At 39.2% G+C, this 22,176-nt stretch overlaps 1 protein-coding gene across 1 annotated transcript; it reads right to left on the reverse strand.

Annotated features, from left to right (window-relative positions):
• Nucleotides 1-1,312: 1,312 nt before the first annotated feature.
• On the reverse strand, nucleotides 1,313-16,710 carry LOC116682856 (deoxynucleoside triphosphate triphosphohydrolase SAMHD1). Its single transcript, XM_032509798.1, has 14 exons — nucleotides 16,532-16,710; nucleotides 13,227-13,387; nucleotides 12,875-12,990; nucleotides 12,213-12,307; nucleotides 11,239-11,397; nucleotides 11,048-11,148; nucleotides 10,058-10,166; nucleotides 9,296-9,387; nucleotides 9,043-9,158; nucleotides 7,674-7,807; nucleotides 6,306-6,392; nucleotides 6,052-6,156; nucleotides 5,832-5,969; nucleotides 1,313-2,466 (listed from the first exon to the last, which is right to left on the reverse strand). Exons 1-13 carry the CDS (start codon nucleotides 16,583-16,585, stop codon nucleotides 5,853-5,855), a joined length of 1,446 nt encoding a protein of 481 aa, XP_032365689.1. The 5' UTR covers nucleotides 16,586-16,710; the 3' UTR covers nucleotides 1,313-2,466; nucleotides 5,832-5,852.
• Nucleotides 16,711-22,176: the final 5,466 nt, after the last annotated feature.

Raw genomic sequence — 22,176 nt, forward strand, 5'->3', positions numbered from 1 at the left:
ATTTTTCTGGTTCTCACCTTGCTGTTTTGGGGATAGTTTTCTTCGAAGTGCCCATGCTTTGTTTCATAGTGCCGCTTCACGTTTGAACTTTTGATGATTGCTACCGTCTCATTGCAGATCAGACACATCGGTTTTGTGCTCCGCGCAGGCAGGACAAATGCATATTTCTCTGTCCACTCCGCCTTAAACTCTCGGTTTTCTGAATCCACCTTTCGTTTTTTTTCCAGCTTTGAACACGCCATGTTTAATTCTGTTTGCTGAAAACTGATAACTAGCCCAAACTGATAACTAGCCCAAATCCCTGACTGATATACAGGTCAGTTGCCATAGTGATGATAAGCAACCTTGTTTTGAGATCGTGGGAAAAGACTAGGCCTACAATCTTTGGTCTCGGTCCGGACGACATTGCATTTGGGTCCGCCCCCGGACCGAGGTCCGCCAGTTGAGTATGTCTGGTATAGTGCATCAGAATTGCTTGTTGAATGGTCTGTTAGCTTTGGAACCCCCCTTTCCCCACAGCTTTCAATTGTCAGGTATGGGTGGAGGAGTGGGCTCTGTGTCCAAACCTTTGAGTAAAAAAAAAAAACACTAAAGAAGTCTCTTGGATGAGAGACAATACTTCTGCGGAGGACCTTTTACCAAGTCCAGTTGCCCTTGGCCTAGCTGTGGACTTTTGGGGTAATAGCATGGATCAGGGACCAAAACGGACACATCTGGACTCAATGTGGGTGATGTACGGCAATATTTGACACGTTTAAACCGTGAAGACAGTTATCAGTTTATTTCCCATCTGGCAGGGGCATTTTGGACTCAGTTGGACATTTTGAAGATAACTGCACAATGTTGTCAGCCTGGTTTCATTTCACCAAACCAGAGTGTGGATTATTGGAACAGTGGGAAGATGAAAAACAAACTATTTAAATAAACAGTTTCATCAAAAGCAATTTTGGGGTTTCATTTAACAAAGACAAGGATTATTTTAGGATTTTGTCACCGTTTGGCAAAAAAAAAGACTTACTGAAGAATATAACAAGCAACTTACTTGAGTTTGAATCATTGCAAAATACGTGACTAAGTGCTGGAATTGATACAAATTAATAGCACTGAGACATTTCCCTTTATTTCTCTTTCCATTCAGGAGTGATTGCTGTTAGGCCTTTCTTTACTAATACACAAAATGTTCCCAAATTTGTCTTTGTCAACACAATCCATGAATAAAAGATGCATCATCATCCCAGTTGAAAAACACAAGTGTTATGATTTCATCTGTTGGACAGAATTTTATTTTGAATAATGCCAGCACAATCTGGGGATACAGTTAAAAGGCTATAATCTCTTTGATAGGTTTCCCTTTACAGCCCAAATATATTTTTTTTAATAATCTAATACATTTTCACTTTATGAGCAAAACAAAACAATATTAAAAATGTTATCTTAATCACACTCAGATGGTTACAATGAAGATAGCAGTTTGAGCTACATGGTAAACAGTGATATAGGCTAGAGCAGAATTGCAGAGAAGTTTTCAAATTTACAAATTCACCACTTTAATATCAAAGAATATCTGAGTTCTTTTTCTGTAAATGCACAAATTTAATCTTAGAAATTCTGAGTTTTTTCTCAGAATGTTACTCCTCTCTCACGGGTCCGTAACGTTATTATTTTTCTACTATTTTCCTACTTGCGTTTGCCAACATCAAGCTGACAAGAAACTCTGTGGCAGATACAGTTGCTGATCTTCCTGGAGTCGTTTACTAGCCCCCCCCCAATAACTTGAGATCAAATTAAATGAACTAAATGAGTTTGACACCCCTGGGCTAGAGTACACTGTAATCACAATGGTAATAGTAATCATAATTCTTATTTCATTTGATGGATGCAATACAAATTGCTTCCCAAGTCAAAGCTTCCCTTATATAATATATCATCAGATTATCACATCAATGCACACACATTAACAGAAACCCCAAACACCTTAATATTTAAAAATCACTAAACCACAATTTAAATATTCACTTTAACTCCACTCCATGTGGGTAGTGTTTTACAGCGTGTCCTGATTATAAGGAATACACACAGAATAAACACAGAAGCCTAAATATTCCTGATAGCTGAATACACCGGTCCCCTACAACATGCTTCAGTTTCATAACATGACATTTAAAGTGTGTTTAATAATCAAACAAAGATATGTGTTGAACAGGGCTCTAAACAAACTGAGTATATGACCCAAACATGCAGTAATTTATCCTGGTACTCATTTGTTTTTGGGAGAAACAGTGTCTAGTACTACACTGTGCTAATACTCACCTTACAGAATCAATCATTATTAGACAATAAGTTTATAAGTAATAAGGGAGTTTTTGATTTCTTTTTCACTTTTTATTCTCCATGTTCCAAAACGTCTGGTGGAGTGTTCTGGATATTTCCCCCAGGAATGACTTATGGTGTTGCAGTGTCTCCATTCTGCATGTAGATGAAGACAGAGAAGTGCATCAGTATTACTAAGACTGGTTCAGAGTGAGATATTTGTCACTAGACCGATGTTTTTAGCCAATGGACAGAAAGTAAATTGCTGTTTTGATGACTATATTTATGATCATTCAATCAAGCCAAAACACCTTAATCCGGGGTGCCTTTGTAGCCTGGTGGAATAAGGAGAGCCCATATAGAGAGGCTCTGTCCTTGATGTAGATGTTGCATGTTTGGTTCTGGCCTGCAGCAGTTTCTCTCTCCCCTTTCATGTCTTAGCTGTCATAAGCTAACTAGCTAGTGCTTTTACAGTTTTTTTGGATTGCTTACACACTAAAGTTAAAAGTAGTACACTATTAGCAAAACCTTACACTCAAGAAGCAAAACATCAGCCCATATTTGCACAACTATAAGCACATTGTCAACCTCACACTTGTTGCGAAACTCTACACACAGTGATTTGCAAAACACTAAACACATTTAACATACATTACACACAAAAATCTATTATGAAGTCACTTCCTTGCAATACCAAAGCACTGACTGTCAAATTACCGCACCTTCCAACCAATTGATTCAACACAGTCATCAGGTGTGCAAACACTTGTTTGCTTAATTGTAGACACACCAATCAGGTGTATAAGCACTATAAAAAGCAGCAGGTGAGTTCATCGGTCTTCAAGCACAATGGAAAGAGTCAGAGAAATAGTAAGACGAGGTGGAGGACGAGGTGGAGGACGAGGTGGAGGAGAAGGAGGAGGACAAGGACAAGGAGGACGACGACAAGGAGGAGGAGAAGGACAAGGAGGAAGAGGAGGATGGGGAGGAAGAGGAATCAACAGAGGAGGAATCAACGGAAGAGGAAGAGATGGAGGCCATGCTGGAGGTAGAGGAAGAGGAAGAGGAAGACGAGAAGGTGCTCAAAGAGGACCGAATCTGACAAATGAAATCCGTGCAACACTGGTTGACCACGTTGTCAACCACGGCCTGACGCTAAGGGAGGCTGGACTGCGAGTACAGCCAAATCTAAGCCGATACACAGTGGCAAGTGTGATAAGAACATTTCGACTGGAAAATAGGTATTGTAAAAATATCATCACATCAAAAACATCTGCACGGTTTCAGCAACTGCTTACAGTACTGTATTCTATGCACTATCAGCACTTCTGTTACCTTTTCCTGTGAAATGACTGTACTATTGTTTACTGTTTTTTTCTCTACATAGGATTGAGGGTCAGGGACGACGAGGGGGAAGGCCTCCTATGTTCACAGAACAGCAAGAGAGGGACATAGTAAACATGGTTTTGGCCAACAATGCTATAACCCTCAATCAGCTCCAAGCTAACATTGTCAATAACCACGTCGGTTTCAACAATATCCATCAGGTCTCAACATCAACACTGGCACGCATCCTAATAAAAAAACATATTCAAATGAAGCAAATTTATCGAGTGCCTTTCGAGCGCAATTCCGAAAGGGTGAAACGACTGCGGCATGATTATGCAGAGGTATGTATTCACCTAAGCATTGTGATCTTGCATACTGTCTCATAATCTTTTACTGTACTGTAATATGTATACTAGATCTACACTGAACACAATTTTGCCTGACACTGTTCTTCAGAGAGTTTTACAAATGGATGGAGAGGAGATCCAGCATGAGTTCATCTACGTAGATGAGGCTGGGTTCAACCTGACGAGAACACGAAGGAGGGGAAGAAACATCATTGGCCACAGGGCTATAGTCAATGTCCCAGGGCAACGTGGGGGTAATATAACACTCTGTGCAGCCATTACACAGAATGGGGTCCTCCACCGCCATGCCCATATGGGCCCTTACAACACAGCACTCATACTCACATTCTTGGACCAATTGCACAACATAACAGCAGCAAATCAAATCGATCATATGCAATACATTTTTGTCTGGGACAATGTGTCTTTCCACCGCTCTGCTCTGGTTCAGAACTGGTTTCAGCAACATCCACATTTCACCGTCCTATATCTTCCACCATACTCTCCATTTCTCAACATTATATAAGAGTTTTTCTCGGCATGGCGGTGGAAGGTATATGATCTCCGTCTCCAGGCTGAGGTACCCCTCATCCAAGCCATGGAGGAGGCCTGTGACCAGATGGAGGTAGCAGCAATGCAAGGATGGATTCGTCATTCAAGACGTTTCTTTCCAAGGTGTCTTGCTAATGACAACATTGCCTGCGATGTTGATGAAATTCTCTGGCCAGATCCAGCTAGGCGAAGAGACAATGTCTAGTGTTTTGTTTTTTACAGTAAACTTACAGTACAATACGTAAAGTGACATTTTGTTACAGTATTATGAATCTCCATGTCAACATTTTGGTCGTGTTGAGAAATAAATGAGTTTCTTCAGTCTGCAACATTGGTCTTGTGTAGTGTTTGGTGAATTTACATTATATTTGTACTTTGTTGATGGTAGCCAACTCTAATCATAGGGAAGTAGAAGTGCTAAAAGTGTTTTAGGTTTATCAGAGCAGAGTGTAACTCGTGCAAACAGAGTATAGTAATGTGAAACGTGTGTGTTTCATATGGTAACAAAGTGTGGTTTTTAAACAGAAGTGTATAGTTTTTACAAGAGTGTTTAATTATGCAAAGGATCTGTAGTGTTTTGCTAATTGGGTGTGTGGTAGTGCTAATTGTGTGTAGTGTTTTGAAAACACGGGCCCTGTTTTGAAAATCGTGCTTAAGCAATCCAAAAAAACTGTATTTGTAATGGTGCCTGAGGGCCCTACACAGTACTTGTGTTATGGGTAAGCGGAATAAGGACCCAATAGCAGAGATGATGGAGGCAGGCGGGTGCAGGTAATCAAGGATTTATTGATTCCAAAGTCCAAGAAAACACAGGGAGCACAAAACAGACATATCCAAAAAAAAAGGAGTCCAGGAAAAAGACAATACAAAAACCATGAATAAAGGCAGGGAAAAACTCACTGGGATACAAAGGTCACAGGAACAAACACAGAAAAACAGCACAAAGATATAAGAACGATCTGACAAGAGACGAGGGGAGCACAGACACTAAAAACAGTGGGTAACAAGATAACGAGAGGCAGGTGACAAGAGGGCTGGGAAACAGGTGGAAAACATCAGGTAATCACAGGAGCCGGAAGACACAGAAAGTAAAACCAAACACAAGACAGAAACCAGACTTCAACATAAAACAGAACAGGAAACAGAACATACAGAAAAACATAACATACAGGGGTACACAAGACCAGGGAGGAAACACAGAAAAATAACAGGAAACAGGATGCAGAAACAGGATAAGACCTGCAACCATAAAGACTTGTCCTATGTATATAACAGCCTAGATGTAAATATTACCTGAGGTTCTGGGAAGCCTTTTTATTTATACAAGTTGGAGAAGTGCTTCCTGGCAGCCTCCACACTCTGCTCATCTGTCTTCTTAATGTAACCACGGATCAGCTGCTCAGAAAAGCATTCTGGGAGAAGCTTGGACACCTGACAAGAATGACAGCAGCATGGAGTTGAGAATAATGTGATAACAGAGGCTGCCTTACGGAGTGATTGCTTTAGTTCTGACCTGGTCTTTGGTGATTTTGAATGCTGTGTCAGGGTTTCTCTTGCTGTAGAAAAACACATTATTGATGGGGTCCTCTTTTTTCTTTCCATAGTCAAAAGTAGCAACCTGAACAAGAGAGGGGGAGCGAGAAGCCTGTTATTGTACTCCCAAGAAAATTATTCCAATGGTGGAAAGCAACATCTTACACATTAAATGATAATTAACAAACCCCAGATTTAAAAAATGGAGTAAAAGGAATTAGAATAAAAACTCACTAAGACTACAATGTCCTCTTGTGTCAGCTTGACACCCCCATCGCCTCCCTGAGGGACCAATTCCTTTTGCCACTGAAGTTGGCTCTCCTTGGGGAGGGAAGAGAAAGGGAGAGGAGTGTTAAGCAGATCAATATAAAAACATCTAAAACAGCGGTTTTCTCATCCCAAAATGGAGCTGTTTCAAAACTTTCTTCAGCGTGTATAAATCTTAAAACACCAGAAAATGTTGACTAGTGTGGTTTTTACAATAAAAAAGTGTTTCCAGCCTGCAGTCTACATTACTGAATGATATATGATTTTGTTCACACTGCTATCACATCCTCTAAATTCAACTTCAAGAAATCTTGATCTTTTGTAGTAGCCCAAATGAAATCGAGGTACAATACCCATAGAGACGATGTAAAATAAAAGAGAAAACCGAAGGAAAAAAACTAAGTACACTTATCAACCACAAGATGAGAATAACATCAACTAAATCTTATGTTAACAATCAATTTTCCAACCGAGAATCTTCTCCATAGGGAGGGAGGAGAAAAGGTGAGAGATTTAAAATGCCTTCCATTTTGACAAGTCACAGTACTAGTACTTCCACATGACTTTGTTTTTATATATACGAAGGATTGTTTGGATATAATTTATAGTTCTGATAAATCTTAACATATAGATCTGGTATATCAAAGCTGTCCCGAGAGCCGTAATCCCTCCCGTTTTAGAAGCTATTATTAATAAAGTTAGTCTGTAGATCTCCCTACACTCTGCGACAACAGGCCGAAATTATAATTCAATTGGCAGCATTTCCCAAGCATTTTTACCCGAGTTTTTTTTGCTTTTTCTCCACCAGTCGTCATGATTCGGTGCAAGGAAAGAATAACTGCCAGGGTCATTAACATGCTTATCAGCATTCACAGGTGAATGGAGGTGTTAAAATATGGGCGTGTACAGGGCGGCATAAGAGGCTGATCCACGTAAATACACCTGTGGGTCATCTCTGATTTATAATGGGGACATTTCTTACAAATGTTCGTACAAACGGTTTTATAAATCAGACTTTTGTGGCTTTTGGGCGTAGGTACATTTTTAGTAAGGATCCTAGGCACCGTTTTATAAGTGAGACCCCATATATGTAAATATCAACAGCTACATTGTGACTCTGGCTGTATTAAAATGGGCCGTCCCAGACTGGCAGGGTAACCAGCAGTATCTGTAACCCAGTCACAGACGGGACTCTGTGTGGCAGCAAAGTTAGAGGACAACTTAGTCATCTTGACTTTATCAGACAATGCAGCGACCATAAAAAGCACCTTACCAGATGTTGGCTGTGATGCAACGTGTGATTTAATAAAGGTACACAAAGACATTAATGCATACCTCGGTGGGGACTTGTGGAGGCTTGGTTTCACCCAGAAACCTGTAGTGGTCTCGAGAGAGGATCCTTTCTAGAATCTTCTTTGCCTCAGCCAGCTCCACGGAGGAAGAGTTGAGGATTTGTTCAAACACATGATCTACAGGACAAAGTGAGTGAAAGACAGCTGAGTTAAAACAAACCACAGAAAAAGTCACAAATTCATTCATAGTGTTTTACAAATAAATAATTGATTGTAAACAGAGGCATAACTCAAAGAATCTAGCAATACAAATATGCCTATGCAATAGAATTACTTCATTAATTATGTTCTTGAAAATGTAAGACTATTCTATTGAACTACCACTACCATGAAATTAATTTTATGTAAAAAGTTTTGATGAAAAGTTAGCTCAATGTGGCATGTATATCACCTTTATAACTTTAATATTTACAGTACCGGTTGTCATCTACTATTTCCATATCCATTACATTATAAATAATGTACACCTTCAAAACTTCAGCAAGTTACTTCTACTCCTTATTGATAGGATGAGATAAGAAAAACTTTATTGTCTGTCAAGAGTGACAGAAATTTCTCTTTGACAGGGCAGGCTCAAATTACATAAAATACATAAGAACATGAAAGATACATATAGAAACAGTATAAAAACAGTGACTATGCAGACGTGCAAATAGCAAAAACAGTACAAGAAGAAGCTCGAGTGGAGCTGTTGGACGTCTGACTTTTGGTTGGTTTTTACACATGTTCTTCTTTGCAAATGGGACGCCATAGTGTTGACCTGATGACAGTAACTGAAAGGATGGGTAAAGGAGGTGTGTGATAATAGTGACCTTTCTGAGTACTGTCCAGGTGTGAAGTTCTGTTTGGGGGGGTTGTGGGGGAGCCTATTATCCTACGGGCCTGATTTGGGATTTGCGACTATTTGTTTAATATAAAAAGCCCCATTGTAGATTAGCAACAGTAACTAGGAAAAGAAAGTTAAGGATGCTCCACGTGCTAAAGCGACTTGCGTGGAGCTACAGTTAAAGCATGGCTAGCATGTAGAGTTTGGAGGGATGTGTCTTTTATTTAGCCTTTACAAAATACCCTTACCTTTTCCAAAATATTCCTTATTATATTTAAGGACTAACTAGCCTCACACTGAAACACTGTTTCCACGTCTTCTAGATAGATAGATGATTAAAACTTGAATAAAAAAATCCTATCCTAACCCCATTGTATGCTTTCTGCCAAAGTAGTGCAACTGTGGCCTCAATAGTCCCTGTCCTTGTGTCCAGGTAAGCAATCAAAATCCTTAGAATAGTTCAAAACCTGTCAGTTGTTTTTAATGTTAAAACACAAGCTCACAGCAAACAATGGTATCTACATACCTGTCAGCTTGGTGTAGGCCTCCATGTCACCTATGGCTGTAGAGAGAGTGTACAGCTGGCCTTGTGAGCCTTCAATCTGGATGTGCTTGTCTGCTTTTAAAAAGGCCTCTGCGGTCCTGGATGACCATACCCAACATATTATCACGTTTATGCATACCACAACATAGAATGAATGATGAAGCAAATAAAATTAGCTGGATCTGAAGAAGCTTATTGTTGTCAGAGGCCCAACGTGGGAAGGTTAGCTACTCACATATACTCTATGATCTTGTTCACTCTGTGCTGGTAGGCTCTTCTGTGGAGACAGTTCCTGGTGTAGAACATGTCATACAGATTGTTCACCTCCTGCAGAGGATTACCTATAGTTTAGTCATAACTAATCAGACAAGGCAACTTTATGTATTCAGCACATTTGAACAAGACAATTCAAAGTTCTTTCCAACAAACATTTATGGTGACTGACAGGGGACAAACACACTGCAACTTAAGAAAATACAAGCAAATTAAGAAAACAACTTCATTAATTTGACAACAAATTTAGAAAGCAGACTTTACATACTCACAACACAACCAAATACTAAAAGAAAAGCACACAAACCCCCCAAAACAGAACTATTTTATTGGCTCAGGTCATAGGTGATACTCCCTAGAGGCCTGGAGTCTGTTGTCTGCTTTTCATTTTGCATCACATCTGTTTTTGGGGTTTGTGTGCTATTCTTTTTACACCGTTTATGTGTTTGCAGCGCGTTTGTTAGATGCTGCGCATGTGTTGTCAAATTAATGAAGAAGTTTTCTTAATTTGCTTGTGTTTTGTCTATTTGCGTGAGTTTCATTAAGTTGCAGTGCATTTGCTCCTGTCGGCCACATTAATGAGCAGTTAAAACTATTAAAAGCCTTTATTAAAGAGAATAGAAAATAGAATAGAACAAGACTGGCATAGAATAAAAGTAAATAAAATACACAGATGCTGTTTTAAAATTGCATTTAACAAAAGCAGGAGTAACAATGTCAGCACCTTGTCTCTACTGCAGATGTGTTTCAGCCCTTCCACCTCACACACTCTGACAAACTGAATGAAGCGGAGATGGTCAAAGTTGTTCTTCATGCCCAGGTGGTGGCAGTCCCTGAGAAGAGACAGAGCGAAGAAAAGTGTGATAGACCTCTTACATTAAACTAATCAAAGCTACCAGGAGGATGCTATGTATTGTCATCCGCATATTTAATGATGGTCCTATTTACATATTTGCTCTGGCACATTAACAGAAGGGGTGAAAGTATACCCCCCTGTGAGGAACCTGTGGAAGAGTAAAGCTGACCAGACAGAGCTCTGTTCACCTTTACTCTCTGTGTCCTATTTGTTGAATGAATCCACAATGGTTGGAAAATAGTTAAAATATAAAGCTGCATTGTGTTAAAAGCGGATGCTAAATCAATAAAAAGAATGTTTGCATGGGACCCACTTCCCTCAAGGTGTTTAAAGAGCAAAGGAAGCAGAGTGAGAGTGGCATCTTCTACTCCCCTGCGATGCCTGTAGGCAAATTGCCTGTAGGCAGATTCTGGATGCCCACTATGGTTTTCATACAGGACCAGGCCGGTGTTTTAAGCCATACTGTTTTCAAGTTTAGACTTATATCTTTGTTTTGCTTTAGATATCTCAACATTAAGTTCCTTGGAGGCTACATGTAGATCAGAGGCAGTTCCACGCTAATGAGCGTGTCTTTTTTTCTTCTTTTATGGACCTATTCACCCATGGTTTATTATTAGGGTATATCTTTACCTGTTTGCAGAGGATAATCTTATCTGTACAGAAGGCCACATATGAGCAAACAACAGTCATTTCATCCAAGTCCTTACAGGATTCTTTAAAAATATCCCAGTCTGTGCAATCGTAACACTGCTGGAGGAACATAACTGATTCCTCAGTCTGGACTGAGTAACACATAGCAGTTTATCACTCTGCATCAAACAATGACTTGCTCTACAGTTTCTGTTCAACAAGCCCCACCTGGCAAAGTAGTCAAACTTGTCCACATCAATGCCGTTCCATTTGTTGGCCACGATTTCATAGAGGAAGGATTTTTCCTTTGTCCGACCCTTATATGGCCACTGTGGAGATAATAGCATTATATTGGAATTATAATCAATAATGATGATGATACTGACTGATTTCACTCAATTCACACAGTCAGGACTGACCTCAACTGCCAGAGGTTTCTTCTTTCCTCCCTTAGGGTCTTTTGGTCCATTAATCATCTCTCTGATGAAATCCATGTCCTTGGGCAGCTTCAGCTCATCCAGCTTCAGATCATTCGATTTCACCAGATGATTGAACATCTCCACAGAGGCTTCTTCGTGCTACAAGATACACATTATTGATATTATCATGAGATTTTAAAAAAGAATGACTTAAAGAAGTTTTACAGGATACACAGACTGTGAGATCTTGTCTTATCTGCCATGTTGGGCAGACAACACATTATCGCTGACCTCTCATGTTCCTATGATCCTCTGCTGAGCTGGTAGGCAGGATTTGTTACCATTGTACAAAGCCAGGCTAGCTGTTTCTATTGGCTTCCAGTCTTTATGCTAAGCTAAGATACTTTCAAACCAATTACTTCATACTGGAAGAAGTTGAACTCCAGCAAAGCTAGGGAGAAATCTAGTGAACTAAAGCTGCTTAGAACATGTCGATTAAACTACTACTACTAAAAGAGAAATTGACAATGTCCATGTCATACAAAACATTAACAAAATATAAAGCATAAAAGTGAGAGGCAACTTGAGATTATTGCAAAAAGTGCCCACTTGTTCTCAGGTCATGTTCAAGTTCAGTTTTACAAGTTGTACTATTAATACACAATTATTACATCCCTCCCTACTAAGATTCACTGAACATGGAAAACAAGGACTGAGGTATGTGCTGGTACAGATCAACAATTAATTAGATTAAAGAATGAATCATTTTTTTATTTTTCATTTTGGCTCACAAAGAAACAAGCCAGCACTACGTTACTTTGGCTCTTTAGTTTTGCTGCAACCTTGACTGCTAAACGCAAACCTTTTGTTTATGTCTTTGCCCTGGCTGGTGGGTTAATATATCACACATCACAAAACATAAATAATATTATTATTATTATTATTAATAATTATACTTATTAATAAGTTCTTACCTTCCACTTTGCCATTTTTTCACCTAGTAGACCTGGTGGATGTGGTACTTTGGGTATGAACATTTGATCATACAGATGGGAAAAGGGCCCATGTCCTAGATATGGATAAATAAATACAAATGAACCGTTTGTAGATCTGGTAAATCTTACAGGCTTGTTTCTTTCAACATTATTTCCATGTTATTTGTTGATCTGATGAAGTCAGGATGAGTGCCATTTTATCCAGCATTATATCCCGTCAACACAACAACATAATGGCAGTCATGCCAAAGTCACAGCTTTGAGTCGTTCAGTAACACTCGCTACTTTTGCAACGCAAATTTCAACAGAATTTCTATCAAATTGAAGTTGTTAGTGAATCTAAACAAGTCTCAGATCGTGACTGCTCACTAAAAGAAACTATTGAGTTTCTGTTGTATTAGTAGAGAATGATTGAACTAAAGCCTTCCAGGAGAAAAAGTTCATTGCATGAACCATTTGTATCATATTTGCCATGCAAGTTTCTGAAACCTCTATCTTATCATAATGAACTGCTGTCATAGACATAGGATAATGGACACAGGATAAATGCTGAAAACTAAAGATTTTCATTCTTAATCACACCCAGTAATAACCATTTAAAACATATGAAGTGTTATAGTGAAAAGATGTGTATCACTCACCCAGGTCATGGCAGAGACCAGCAATCTTCACACAAAGGACGTCTCTGTCATTGATGTTGAGTTCCGGCTGCCTTGCACGCAGAGCTTCCACAAGTTGACCTGCCAAGTGCGCCACCCTTTATCAACACACACAATACACAGCAATTATGAATCATAAAACAATTACCACACAAGGATTCTGCTGAAAGACTGGAGATATTTACTATTTATTATACCTGTACTGATGTATGCAATGTGTTAACTTTGGTTTTATTAATGTTAGTGGTGCTTTACTGCAAACTAGTCTTAAATTAATTTGGATTGTGATTCGCTTAAGACACAAAACTGTTTATCTGAAAACACCCACACATACCCAATGGAGTGTTCAAAGCGGTTGTGGGAGGCTCCAGGGTAAACAAAGTAGGCCCCTCCAAGCTGCTTGATGTTTCGCAGTCTCTGGAACTGAGGTGTGTCGATGATTTTGATAAGAAGTGGGTGTAATATCACCGTCCCGTGGATGGGATCATTAAACACCTGACGGAGCACACAGACAGAGATGGCAAAAGTACTCATTTCACATACTCAAGTAGAAGTACAGATACTTGTGTTAAAAAATAAAGTAGAAGTACTGATTTAACTACTTTACTCATGTAAAAGAAACCAAGTACAGGCTGGGAAATTTACTTAAAAGCATGAGTAGCCTTATAAATGACAACCATTTTTTAGAGTGCAGCTGAGAAACGTCAGTGGACATGAAGAAAAGGCTCTTCGTATGCCGTTGACTACATTTACAGTTTTTCTCAATTGTTTACACACAAATTTTGGTACTTGAGACACAATGACTGCTTTACACTGAAATTGCAGTTCTAAAACACTCTTTTTTCAAAACACTACACACAATTCTCTGCTTTTGGCACAGGTTTCATGCAGAAAATATCCTGTTTTCACAAGGAACACACCCCCATTCAAATATGCACACTCACCCATCACAAGGGCAAACACCCGTCACACAGTTCTCCAATTAGCAATCAGAGCTTTAGCATAAAAGGGCAACAGGTGAGCTCTTCAATGGAGCAATGGATGCCAACATTGGAAACAGAGGCAGAGCCAGAGGAGTAAGAGTAAGAGGAGGAAGACGGGGAGGACGAGGACGAGGACGAGGACGAGGACGAGGACAAGGAAGGCCAAGGACCGTAATCTCTGATGAGATCCGAGCCACTTTGCTTGATCATGTGGTCAACCATGGTCTAACAATGAGGGAGGCTGGGCAAAGAGTACAGCCAAATCTGAGCAGGTACACTGTAGCATCCATCATCCGGACTTTCCGAAATGAGAATAGGTAAGAAATCTACTCTCACTATAAAATTGCAGTACTGCATTTCACTACAGTACTCAATGAGTAAAGTAGTAAAGTATTGCCTGTGGACTGTTCTGTAGGACTGTAAAAATACTGTAAAGTATGTTTTGTATTTAGGAAATGTCAACCTACTTTGTATTTACAGTATTTTACTATTTGTTTGGCAGAACTGAAAGATTACCAACGCAAGGTGGTCGGGAACGTCTTCTGTCTCCTGAACAGGAAACTGAAATCAGGAACATGGTCCTGCAAAACAACGCCATAACGTTACGGCAAATACAAAGAAAAAAAATAGAAAACAATGACATGTTTCAAAACATTGATAGGGTAAGCTTATCAACTCTGGACCGTGTCTTGCGCAGAAATCATCTTAGGATGAAGCAGGTCTACAGGGCTGCTCTGGTTCATCACTGGTTCACTGCCCACCCAGGCTTTTTAGTTGTTTATCTCCCTCCATATTCTCCATTCCTCAATCCTATTGAGGAATTTTTTTTCTGCCTGGAGATGGAAAGTGTATGACCGAAATCCACAAATGCGTATACCTCTTCTCCAAGCTATGGAGGACGCATGTAGAGATATAGCAGCTGATGCTCTTCATGGCTGGAATCGCCATGCTAGGAGATATTTCCCACGCTGCTTGGCCCGGGAAAACATTGCTTGTGATGTGGATGAGGTGCTGTGGCCAGACCGCAACAGAAGAGAGGATGCAGCAGAGTAGTTTTATTTTTATTTTTATTTTTTTTAAATTTTTACTGCAGCTGTGTACAGTAAATCAGTAAATTCTTCTGTTTTGTATGTGCAACTTTGTGTTGGTTGGGAATGGGATGTAGGCCTACGCTATGTACATTATTTTTGTGGGACAAATAAAATATGTTTGTTACTAATTCGGCCTAATTCATTCTAATGAATGGAGAAGTGTTTTCCTCTCATCATAGTGTTTTACATTGAGCACATCAGTGTTCAACTGGTTCTTATGAATGTCTATTCAAATGATGGTTTGTGTGTGTCATTTGAAAAGAAAATACCATTTTGAGAAGAAATAATATTGTTTTGAATGTAAAGTTTAATTTTGCAGGAGCAATTAGGGGTTTTGCCCATTGTGTGTGTTTTGATTTGTGTGTAGTGTTCTGAGAATATGAGGCATTCTTTCAGAAAATGTGTGTAAACAATCAAGAAAAACTGTAAATGGATGTCTGCCAACAGATCTAAAACATCCCGTATGTGATTATGGTGACAGAGAGTGGGACTCCAGGTTAATAAGATTCACACTGAGAAGCAAGATATGAATTCAGTTGTAATTCTGTGAGAATTCACAGATCCAGTTTCTCTTTTTTAATCTTCCCCTTCACATTTAAAGGAATCTACATGTATGTGTGTGTGCTCAGATATGGCTTCTGGAAAGAAAATAAAGGATTAAAATATGAATGACTAAACAGACATTAATGAAGAAGTTCCCCAGCACATTGGCCAGGAGTCCTTCTTGATGCCTACTGTCTCAAACATCTCTCTCAGATAAGGCCAAGGATGATGGGAATGTCTTGCTGCTTGTCTGCTGAATCTCTGGGATCTGTTTTATTCATTTTCCTTCATGTTACCATCCATACTACTATGTGCTAACATTAGCGCCATCAAGCTGCAATGATTTGCCGCTAATAAATGCAGAATGCCTCCGAATTTGTCGAGTAGTCTTGTAGAGGTGCGTCAAGCGTAACGTACTGTAGCCTACAGTATAGTCCTATCCAAGTAGATGGAATTCGGTATTGATGACGCAAACAATAATAATGGTAACTCCAGTGAAATGATTGTAAACTTGTTAGTGAGGACAAGATTAGGACTGGATTTTAAGCTAATGCTGGTTTCCAATTTACAGCAGAGTAACTACTCAGTAAACCCGGCTCCAGTTCTCCTGAGGGTAGCGGCGAGCTAGCTAGAGAATAAGAATAGGAAAATGGTCTTGCATGAGACCCAATGAGCCCAAACAAGAATTCAAAGCTACGAGGAATAACATGCTGATGGATCGATTAGCACAAGGTAAAAAACAAAACTGGGATGTAGTCCATTTACCCAAAGGTTTACCAGTAAAAAGGTATTTTTTCACATTTTTTTATACTGCAATCTTCCTCATCTTCATTGTCCGTGCCTCGACGTCTCATCATCTTTTGTTGTAGACATAATCAATGTTGACTTAGTGACTGTGTAAGTTCACACTCCTTCACTGTTTATTCTACTGTACAAGTTCTTCAGCTTCCATGTGTTTAGTCTTCCTCTTCTCTCAAGTCCTGAAAATGTAGAGTGATGTACGGTTAGGTTCGATTTCTTACCTTGCTATCGTCCATCTTCAATTTCTTCTGTGGTGTTTTGGAGCTGTCAGACATTGTATCTGCGTTGAACCGATGTAAGGATCACAGATGTCAGGATCACGTTGTTTATACAGCTGATCAGGGCAGACCTGTACAAAGATAAGCCAGCCTGCCACACTTTTATATCTTCACCACACCTATCATATTGGTTCCCGCCCTCATAGTGAAATTCTTCAACTAACATACCTGAACAATAAGTTGCTGAATTAAATGCTAAATTAATATTCTGGCCACCATATTATCACCACTGTTCAGAGATGGGAAGCCATTAATCCCTCTTTGAAGACTACTGAAGTTAACAAATGTTGCAGTGCGAGCTGTACAGCCCCATGAATAAAAAATACAAACGCCCAACTCACAATTAAATAAGCCTGCCAATGCTACTGCGACGTCCTCTTGTTGTTTGTGTTCTTTACCTGTTACCTAGGTTACACCTGTTGATTCATAATGGTGATTGTTGAACGCCCTCGCTCACGTTTGTATTTTAGGTGCATTATTTACATGATGAAGTAGCTACTCTGCATTAAGATAACGTAATTAATAGTGGGTTTATTGTTATTTGCTAGCATTTATATGATTCCCATGCAGTGTGTATGGTAGCCTTTACAATGTTATTTATTTCTTTACACACACACACACTATTGTATTGAATAACAATTGGTTGCTGGGTCCTGGGTTGGTAAAACTCGCCCACATACACAGAAGAACAAATAGCAATACATAGTAATATACAGACTATGATTATGCTAATGCTAATGGTGATGATGAAAATCTCACAAATGTGGACAGATGGTATTTTATAAGGATGAAATTGACGAAAGGTTTGTGAAGAAGGGTAAGTAAATCCGACTTGTAAGAAGAAACATCATTGAAGAAAGAGAGACTTAGGATGAAAATTGAAAAATGTTTTTGCACAAGGCCCACAAAGCCCTAGCAGGGTCCGAAATGAACACTTGCCACTCACCAAATGTGGGTAAAGTTTCCATTTGGCAAATGCTAACTTTGCATTAAAAGTGTCCAAATTTACCGAATGACACTAAATCACAATAGTCATGAACACTCACAATGACTCCTTCATGTACATGACAGGGGTCATGTCATAACAATGTATGGTAAGGCAACGGCACCATAGCAGACAGGGAGAGGCTGCAGAGGGTTGTAAGGTCAGCACAGAAGATCACCGGCTGCCCTCTCCCCTCCCTGACGGACATCTACACCTCCCGCTGCCTCAGCAGAGCAGAGAACAGCATCAAGGACAGCTCCCACCCCGGCTCTGATCTGTTTGACCTGTTGCCCTCAGGACGGTTTATCAGAGCACGGACTAACAGACTCAAGAACAGTTTCTTCCCAAAGGCCATAACCACCCTGAACTCACACATGCACACTGACTCCACTCCACAGAACCCCCCCCGACCCCCAAACTTTTTTTCTTCCCTCCGACTGTGCAATACTGTTATATATTATACCTCAAAGCTCACTGGAATCTGTGTAATTTCATACAGTGCAATATTTAATATTTAACCATTCCATTTCATTACTGTGCAATATTTATTTATTATTTAGTACTTAACCATTTCATTACTGTGCAATATTTATTTATTATTTAGTACTTAACCATTTCATTACTGTGCAATATTTATTTATTTGTTTACAGTTGTCTCCTTTCCCACAATGCGTATTCAAGCCATTTTATATATGCATACAGTTGCTCTCCGGACTGCACCTGCCCCCCCCCCCCCCACACACACACACTTTTCTTTTTCTCTGCACTACCTGCATTTTTACATTTTTTTAAATGTTTGATATTTTTGATATTTTATATTCTTATCTTATATTTTGTGTCAACACTGTAAAGGGATTGCTTCAATCTCATTGCACAGGTACTGTGTACTTGTGTATAAGGACAATAAAGGCTTTCTATTCTATTCTATTCTATTCTATCTCCCAAGATCATTGAGAGTCTCTTCCATCACACTGTCAACGACCCCAATTTGGGGAGAAGAATTTATGTTGTCCATCATTACATAGCTGGTGTGATCCTCTTAGGGAAGAGAGAAGTGGTAAGAAGGAACAGTTTATCCAGGGTAAGCAGTTTTTTGTTGTGTAGACATACAGATGACTCATTGTTAGCTAATAAAAAAATGTTTGTGTGACTGTGTACAATATGAAGTAGCAGATACAATTTAATAAATAAAAAAGAAGCAATCAAAATTGTTACTTTTTGGATGTGTTACAGACCAACTTCGACAACTAGGAAGCAATAGTGTCTATTGTGAACATACACAATGTACACTGGAAGTTTCTGGCTAGTAGTGACTCTGTTTGCATTTTTATGAATTCTTTTCATGAGGTTGGGAATCATTTGTGAATAATACTTTATGTGGTTCTGTGTTTTCAGTACATCAGTACAGCAACAAGCAGCGTGTATTTGGTTGATCCAGCATGCAGCTCCACAGAGCTGACAGACTCCAACCATGCTGCAAAAACATTGAAGTATGCCATTTTTATTTCCTAAGTAGATCTAATCCATTCCCTTATCAATTTTTGTCACAATATTAGTCTTGGTAGTAAAAGGAACATTAGTTTAGAAGCAATGGTCAGTAACAGACTAACAATTGGCCGCTGGTCATAAAACACAACACATTAAGCAGATTTACAAAAAAGGAAACACGCTGGACAAAGGGAAAGCAAAATTGGTAAAAAAAAAAAAGAAAGAAAAAGAGGATTGGTAGTATGAGTTCAGTTACATGTAAATGGGACTATATTGGAAAATATGGGGGTACGTGTCAATTCCCTCACTTGTATCTTTTTATTGCATATGTATCTTTCTAACCTTTGGATGAAGACATCCAATGAATAGAATAGCAAACTCATTTTTACTGAACATAATATGTCTTTCCATCTCAGGCACATCAAAAGTGTCCCATCAGTTCCTGTCGAGAGAAGAACAGCTGGATCTCTTGTACAATCACAATAAGAACTGGCACTTGTTCATTATTTGCATTTATTTTGTTATGGACTGAAATAGTTGTTGGACCCTGCAACCACTGAGTGCTGATTAATCTTAGCACGGTCTGAAAGGTTTAGATGGTTCAGACATTGCTATGGTAATGCTTGACATGGAAATAGACTCCTGCTCTTTAAAACACAATTTTATTTACATTATTTAAAACAATAAGAGTTTAATTGTTTCATTTTGGGAGTACGACAATGATCTCTCTGTATCATGAGTGAAGGCCTTGAAATTCATTTTAGAGCTCCTCGAGTTTCATAGTTTTAGTCATTTAACGATGGACGAATGGGAATTTGCTCCCAAAAATCTCCAAACTTATTCTGTAGAAATGTTTGATTTTCAGTGTGGGTGTAGTCAAAGAGGTCCTGTAATCAAGTATATCAGTCATTGTCTGGAATAATGGAGCCAAGTCCTTTTATAGCACCTTAAGTTTCATATTTTTTGTCGTCTAACAGCAGAAGTATGGGATTTTGCTCCCAAAAATCTCCAAAATTATACAGTAGAAATGTTTGATTTTCAGTAGGATTGTAGTAAGTGATGCCCTGTACTTATATATCAGTCACTGCCTGGAACTATGGAGCCAGTTCTATTTAGAGCTCCTCCAGTTTCATATTCTTTGTCATCTAACAGCAGAGGTATGGGACTTTGCTTCCAAAAATCTCCAAAATTATACAGTAAACATGTTTGATTTTCAGTATGGGTGTGGTCACAGATGTCATGTCCTAGATCCCAGTTTTGGCTGGCTTGATGCTCAACTTGCTCTCTATCTAACTAGCTTAGCTCTGTTCCACAACACATGCAACATTGTCTTACCTGATGTGTTTGATCCACTGAAGTGTTTTCAACAGAAGAACAAGCAGGATCCGCTTCTCATTAGAGTAACATTACATCCGGTACTAGGATGATGTGAGCCGCGCCTGTAAAGTGGACGAGAGCAGGCGGCAGCAGCCAATGGGGGGCGGGGGGGGCAAAAAGCTGCGGTACAGTTGGACAGTTTCCAGCAGCCTTCAGACGGAACAGGAAGTGACAAAAACACTGTAGTGCGATTCAGATTTAATAAAATCTAATTAGACCCACATATCAGCTGGTACCCAGTCTCTTGTTGTTTTATTTATGACAGAGTAGCACTCAGAATGTTCTACATGCGATCTGGTGCTGATTTTAATTAACAACAAACTGGAGATAATCAGTGATCTGATCAGATTTAGTCACTCTGACTTCTAAACGTAATCAGCCACACAACATGTGTTCTGTACATAACAAGTCTTTAAATCAGACAAATAGCAGTTAAAATCCCTCCGATTCAAAAACAATGAGAAGTTTATTTAAAACGTCATCATGTTGACCTGAAGTCTCTTTATATAGACCTTAGTGGTCCCCTAATACTGTATCTGAAGTCTCTTTATATACCCTTAGTGGTCCCCTAATACTGTATCTGAAGTCTCTTTATATACCCTTAGTGGTCCCCTAATACTGTATCTGAAGTCTCTTTTACATAGACCTTAGTGGTCCCCTAATACTGTATCTGAAGTCTCTTTTATATAGACCTTAGTGGTCCCCTAATACTGTATCTGAAGTCTCTTTTATATAGACCTTAGTGGTCCCCTAATACTGTATCTGAAGTCTCTTTTATATAGACCTTAGTGGTCCCCTAATACTGTATCTGAAGTCTCTTTTATATAGACCTTAGTGGTCCCCTAATACTGTATCTGAAGTCTCTTTATATAGATCTTAGAGGTCCCCTAATACTGTACCTGAAGTCTCTTTATATAGACCTTAGTGGTCCCCTAATACTGTATCTGAAGTCTCTTTATATACCCTTAGTGGTCCCCTAATACTGTATCTGAAGTCTCTTTATATAGACCTTAGTGGTCCCCTAATACTGTATCTGAAGTCTCTTTTATATAGACCTTAGTGGTCCCCTAATACTGTATCTGAAGTCTCTTTATATAGACCTTAGTGGTCCCTAATACTGTAAGTATAAGTATACATGTTAAATTCCCATGTAGAATATTTTATTATTAAAGGCTAGTTACAGGTATGTAATGGGAGATAACATTTCACTGGAACTAAAGCTGCGGTCGAGCTAATGTTAGCTGTACTTCCCACACAGACACACAGACACACAGACACACAGACACACACACACACACACACACACACACACAAACACACATACATACACACAGAGACACACATACAAACACACACAATGTATCACAAAGACACACACACCCACACACAAAAACACAGATACAGACACACACACACACACACACACACACTCTCACACACAGACATAGACACACACACACTTCCTCACACACACACACACTCACTCACTCACTCACAAACTCACTCACTCACACACACACACACACACACACACTCACTCACAGACAGACACACACACATTTAAATAAAATGATTAGTAATAATCTCTAAGGTGAAAGTAATGTTAAAAAGTGAATTCCCAACATGTTTAACCAATAAACCAATGCCACCCCCAAATCCCCCCGCACCCCCCCCCACAACAACATTCTGACAAGATCAACTAACTCAATACATACATATATATATATATATATATATA

The sequence above is a fragment of the Etheostoma spectabile genome, unplaced genomic scaffold, assembly GCF_008692095.1.
Source record: "Etheostoma spectabile isolate EspeVRDwgs_2016 unplaced genomic scaffold, UIUC_Espe_1.0 scaffold00018858, whole genome shotgun sequence".
NCBI classification, from domain to species: Eukaryota; Metazoa; Chordata; class Actinopteri; order Perciformes; family Percidae; genus Etheostoma; species Etheostoma spectabile.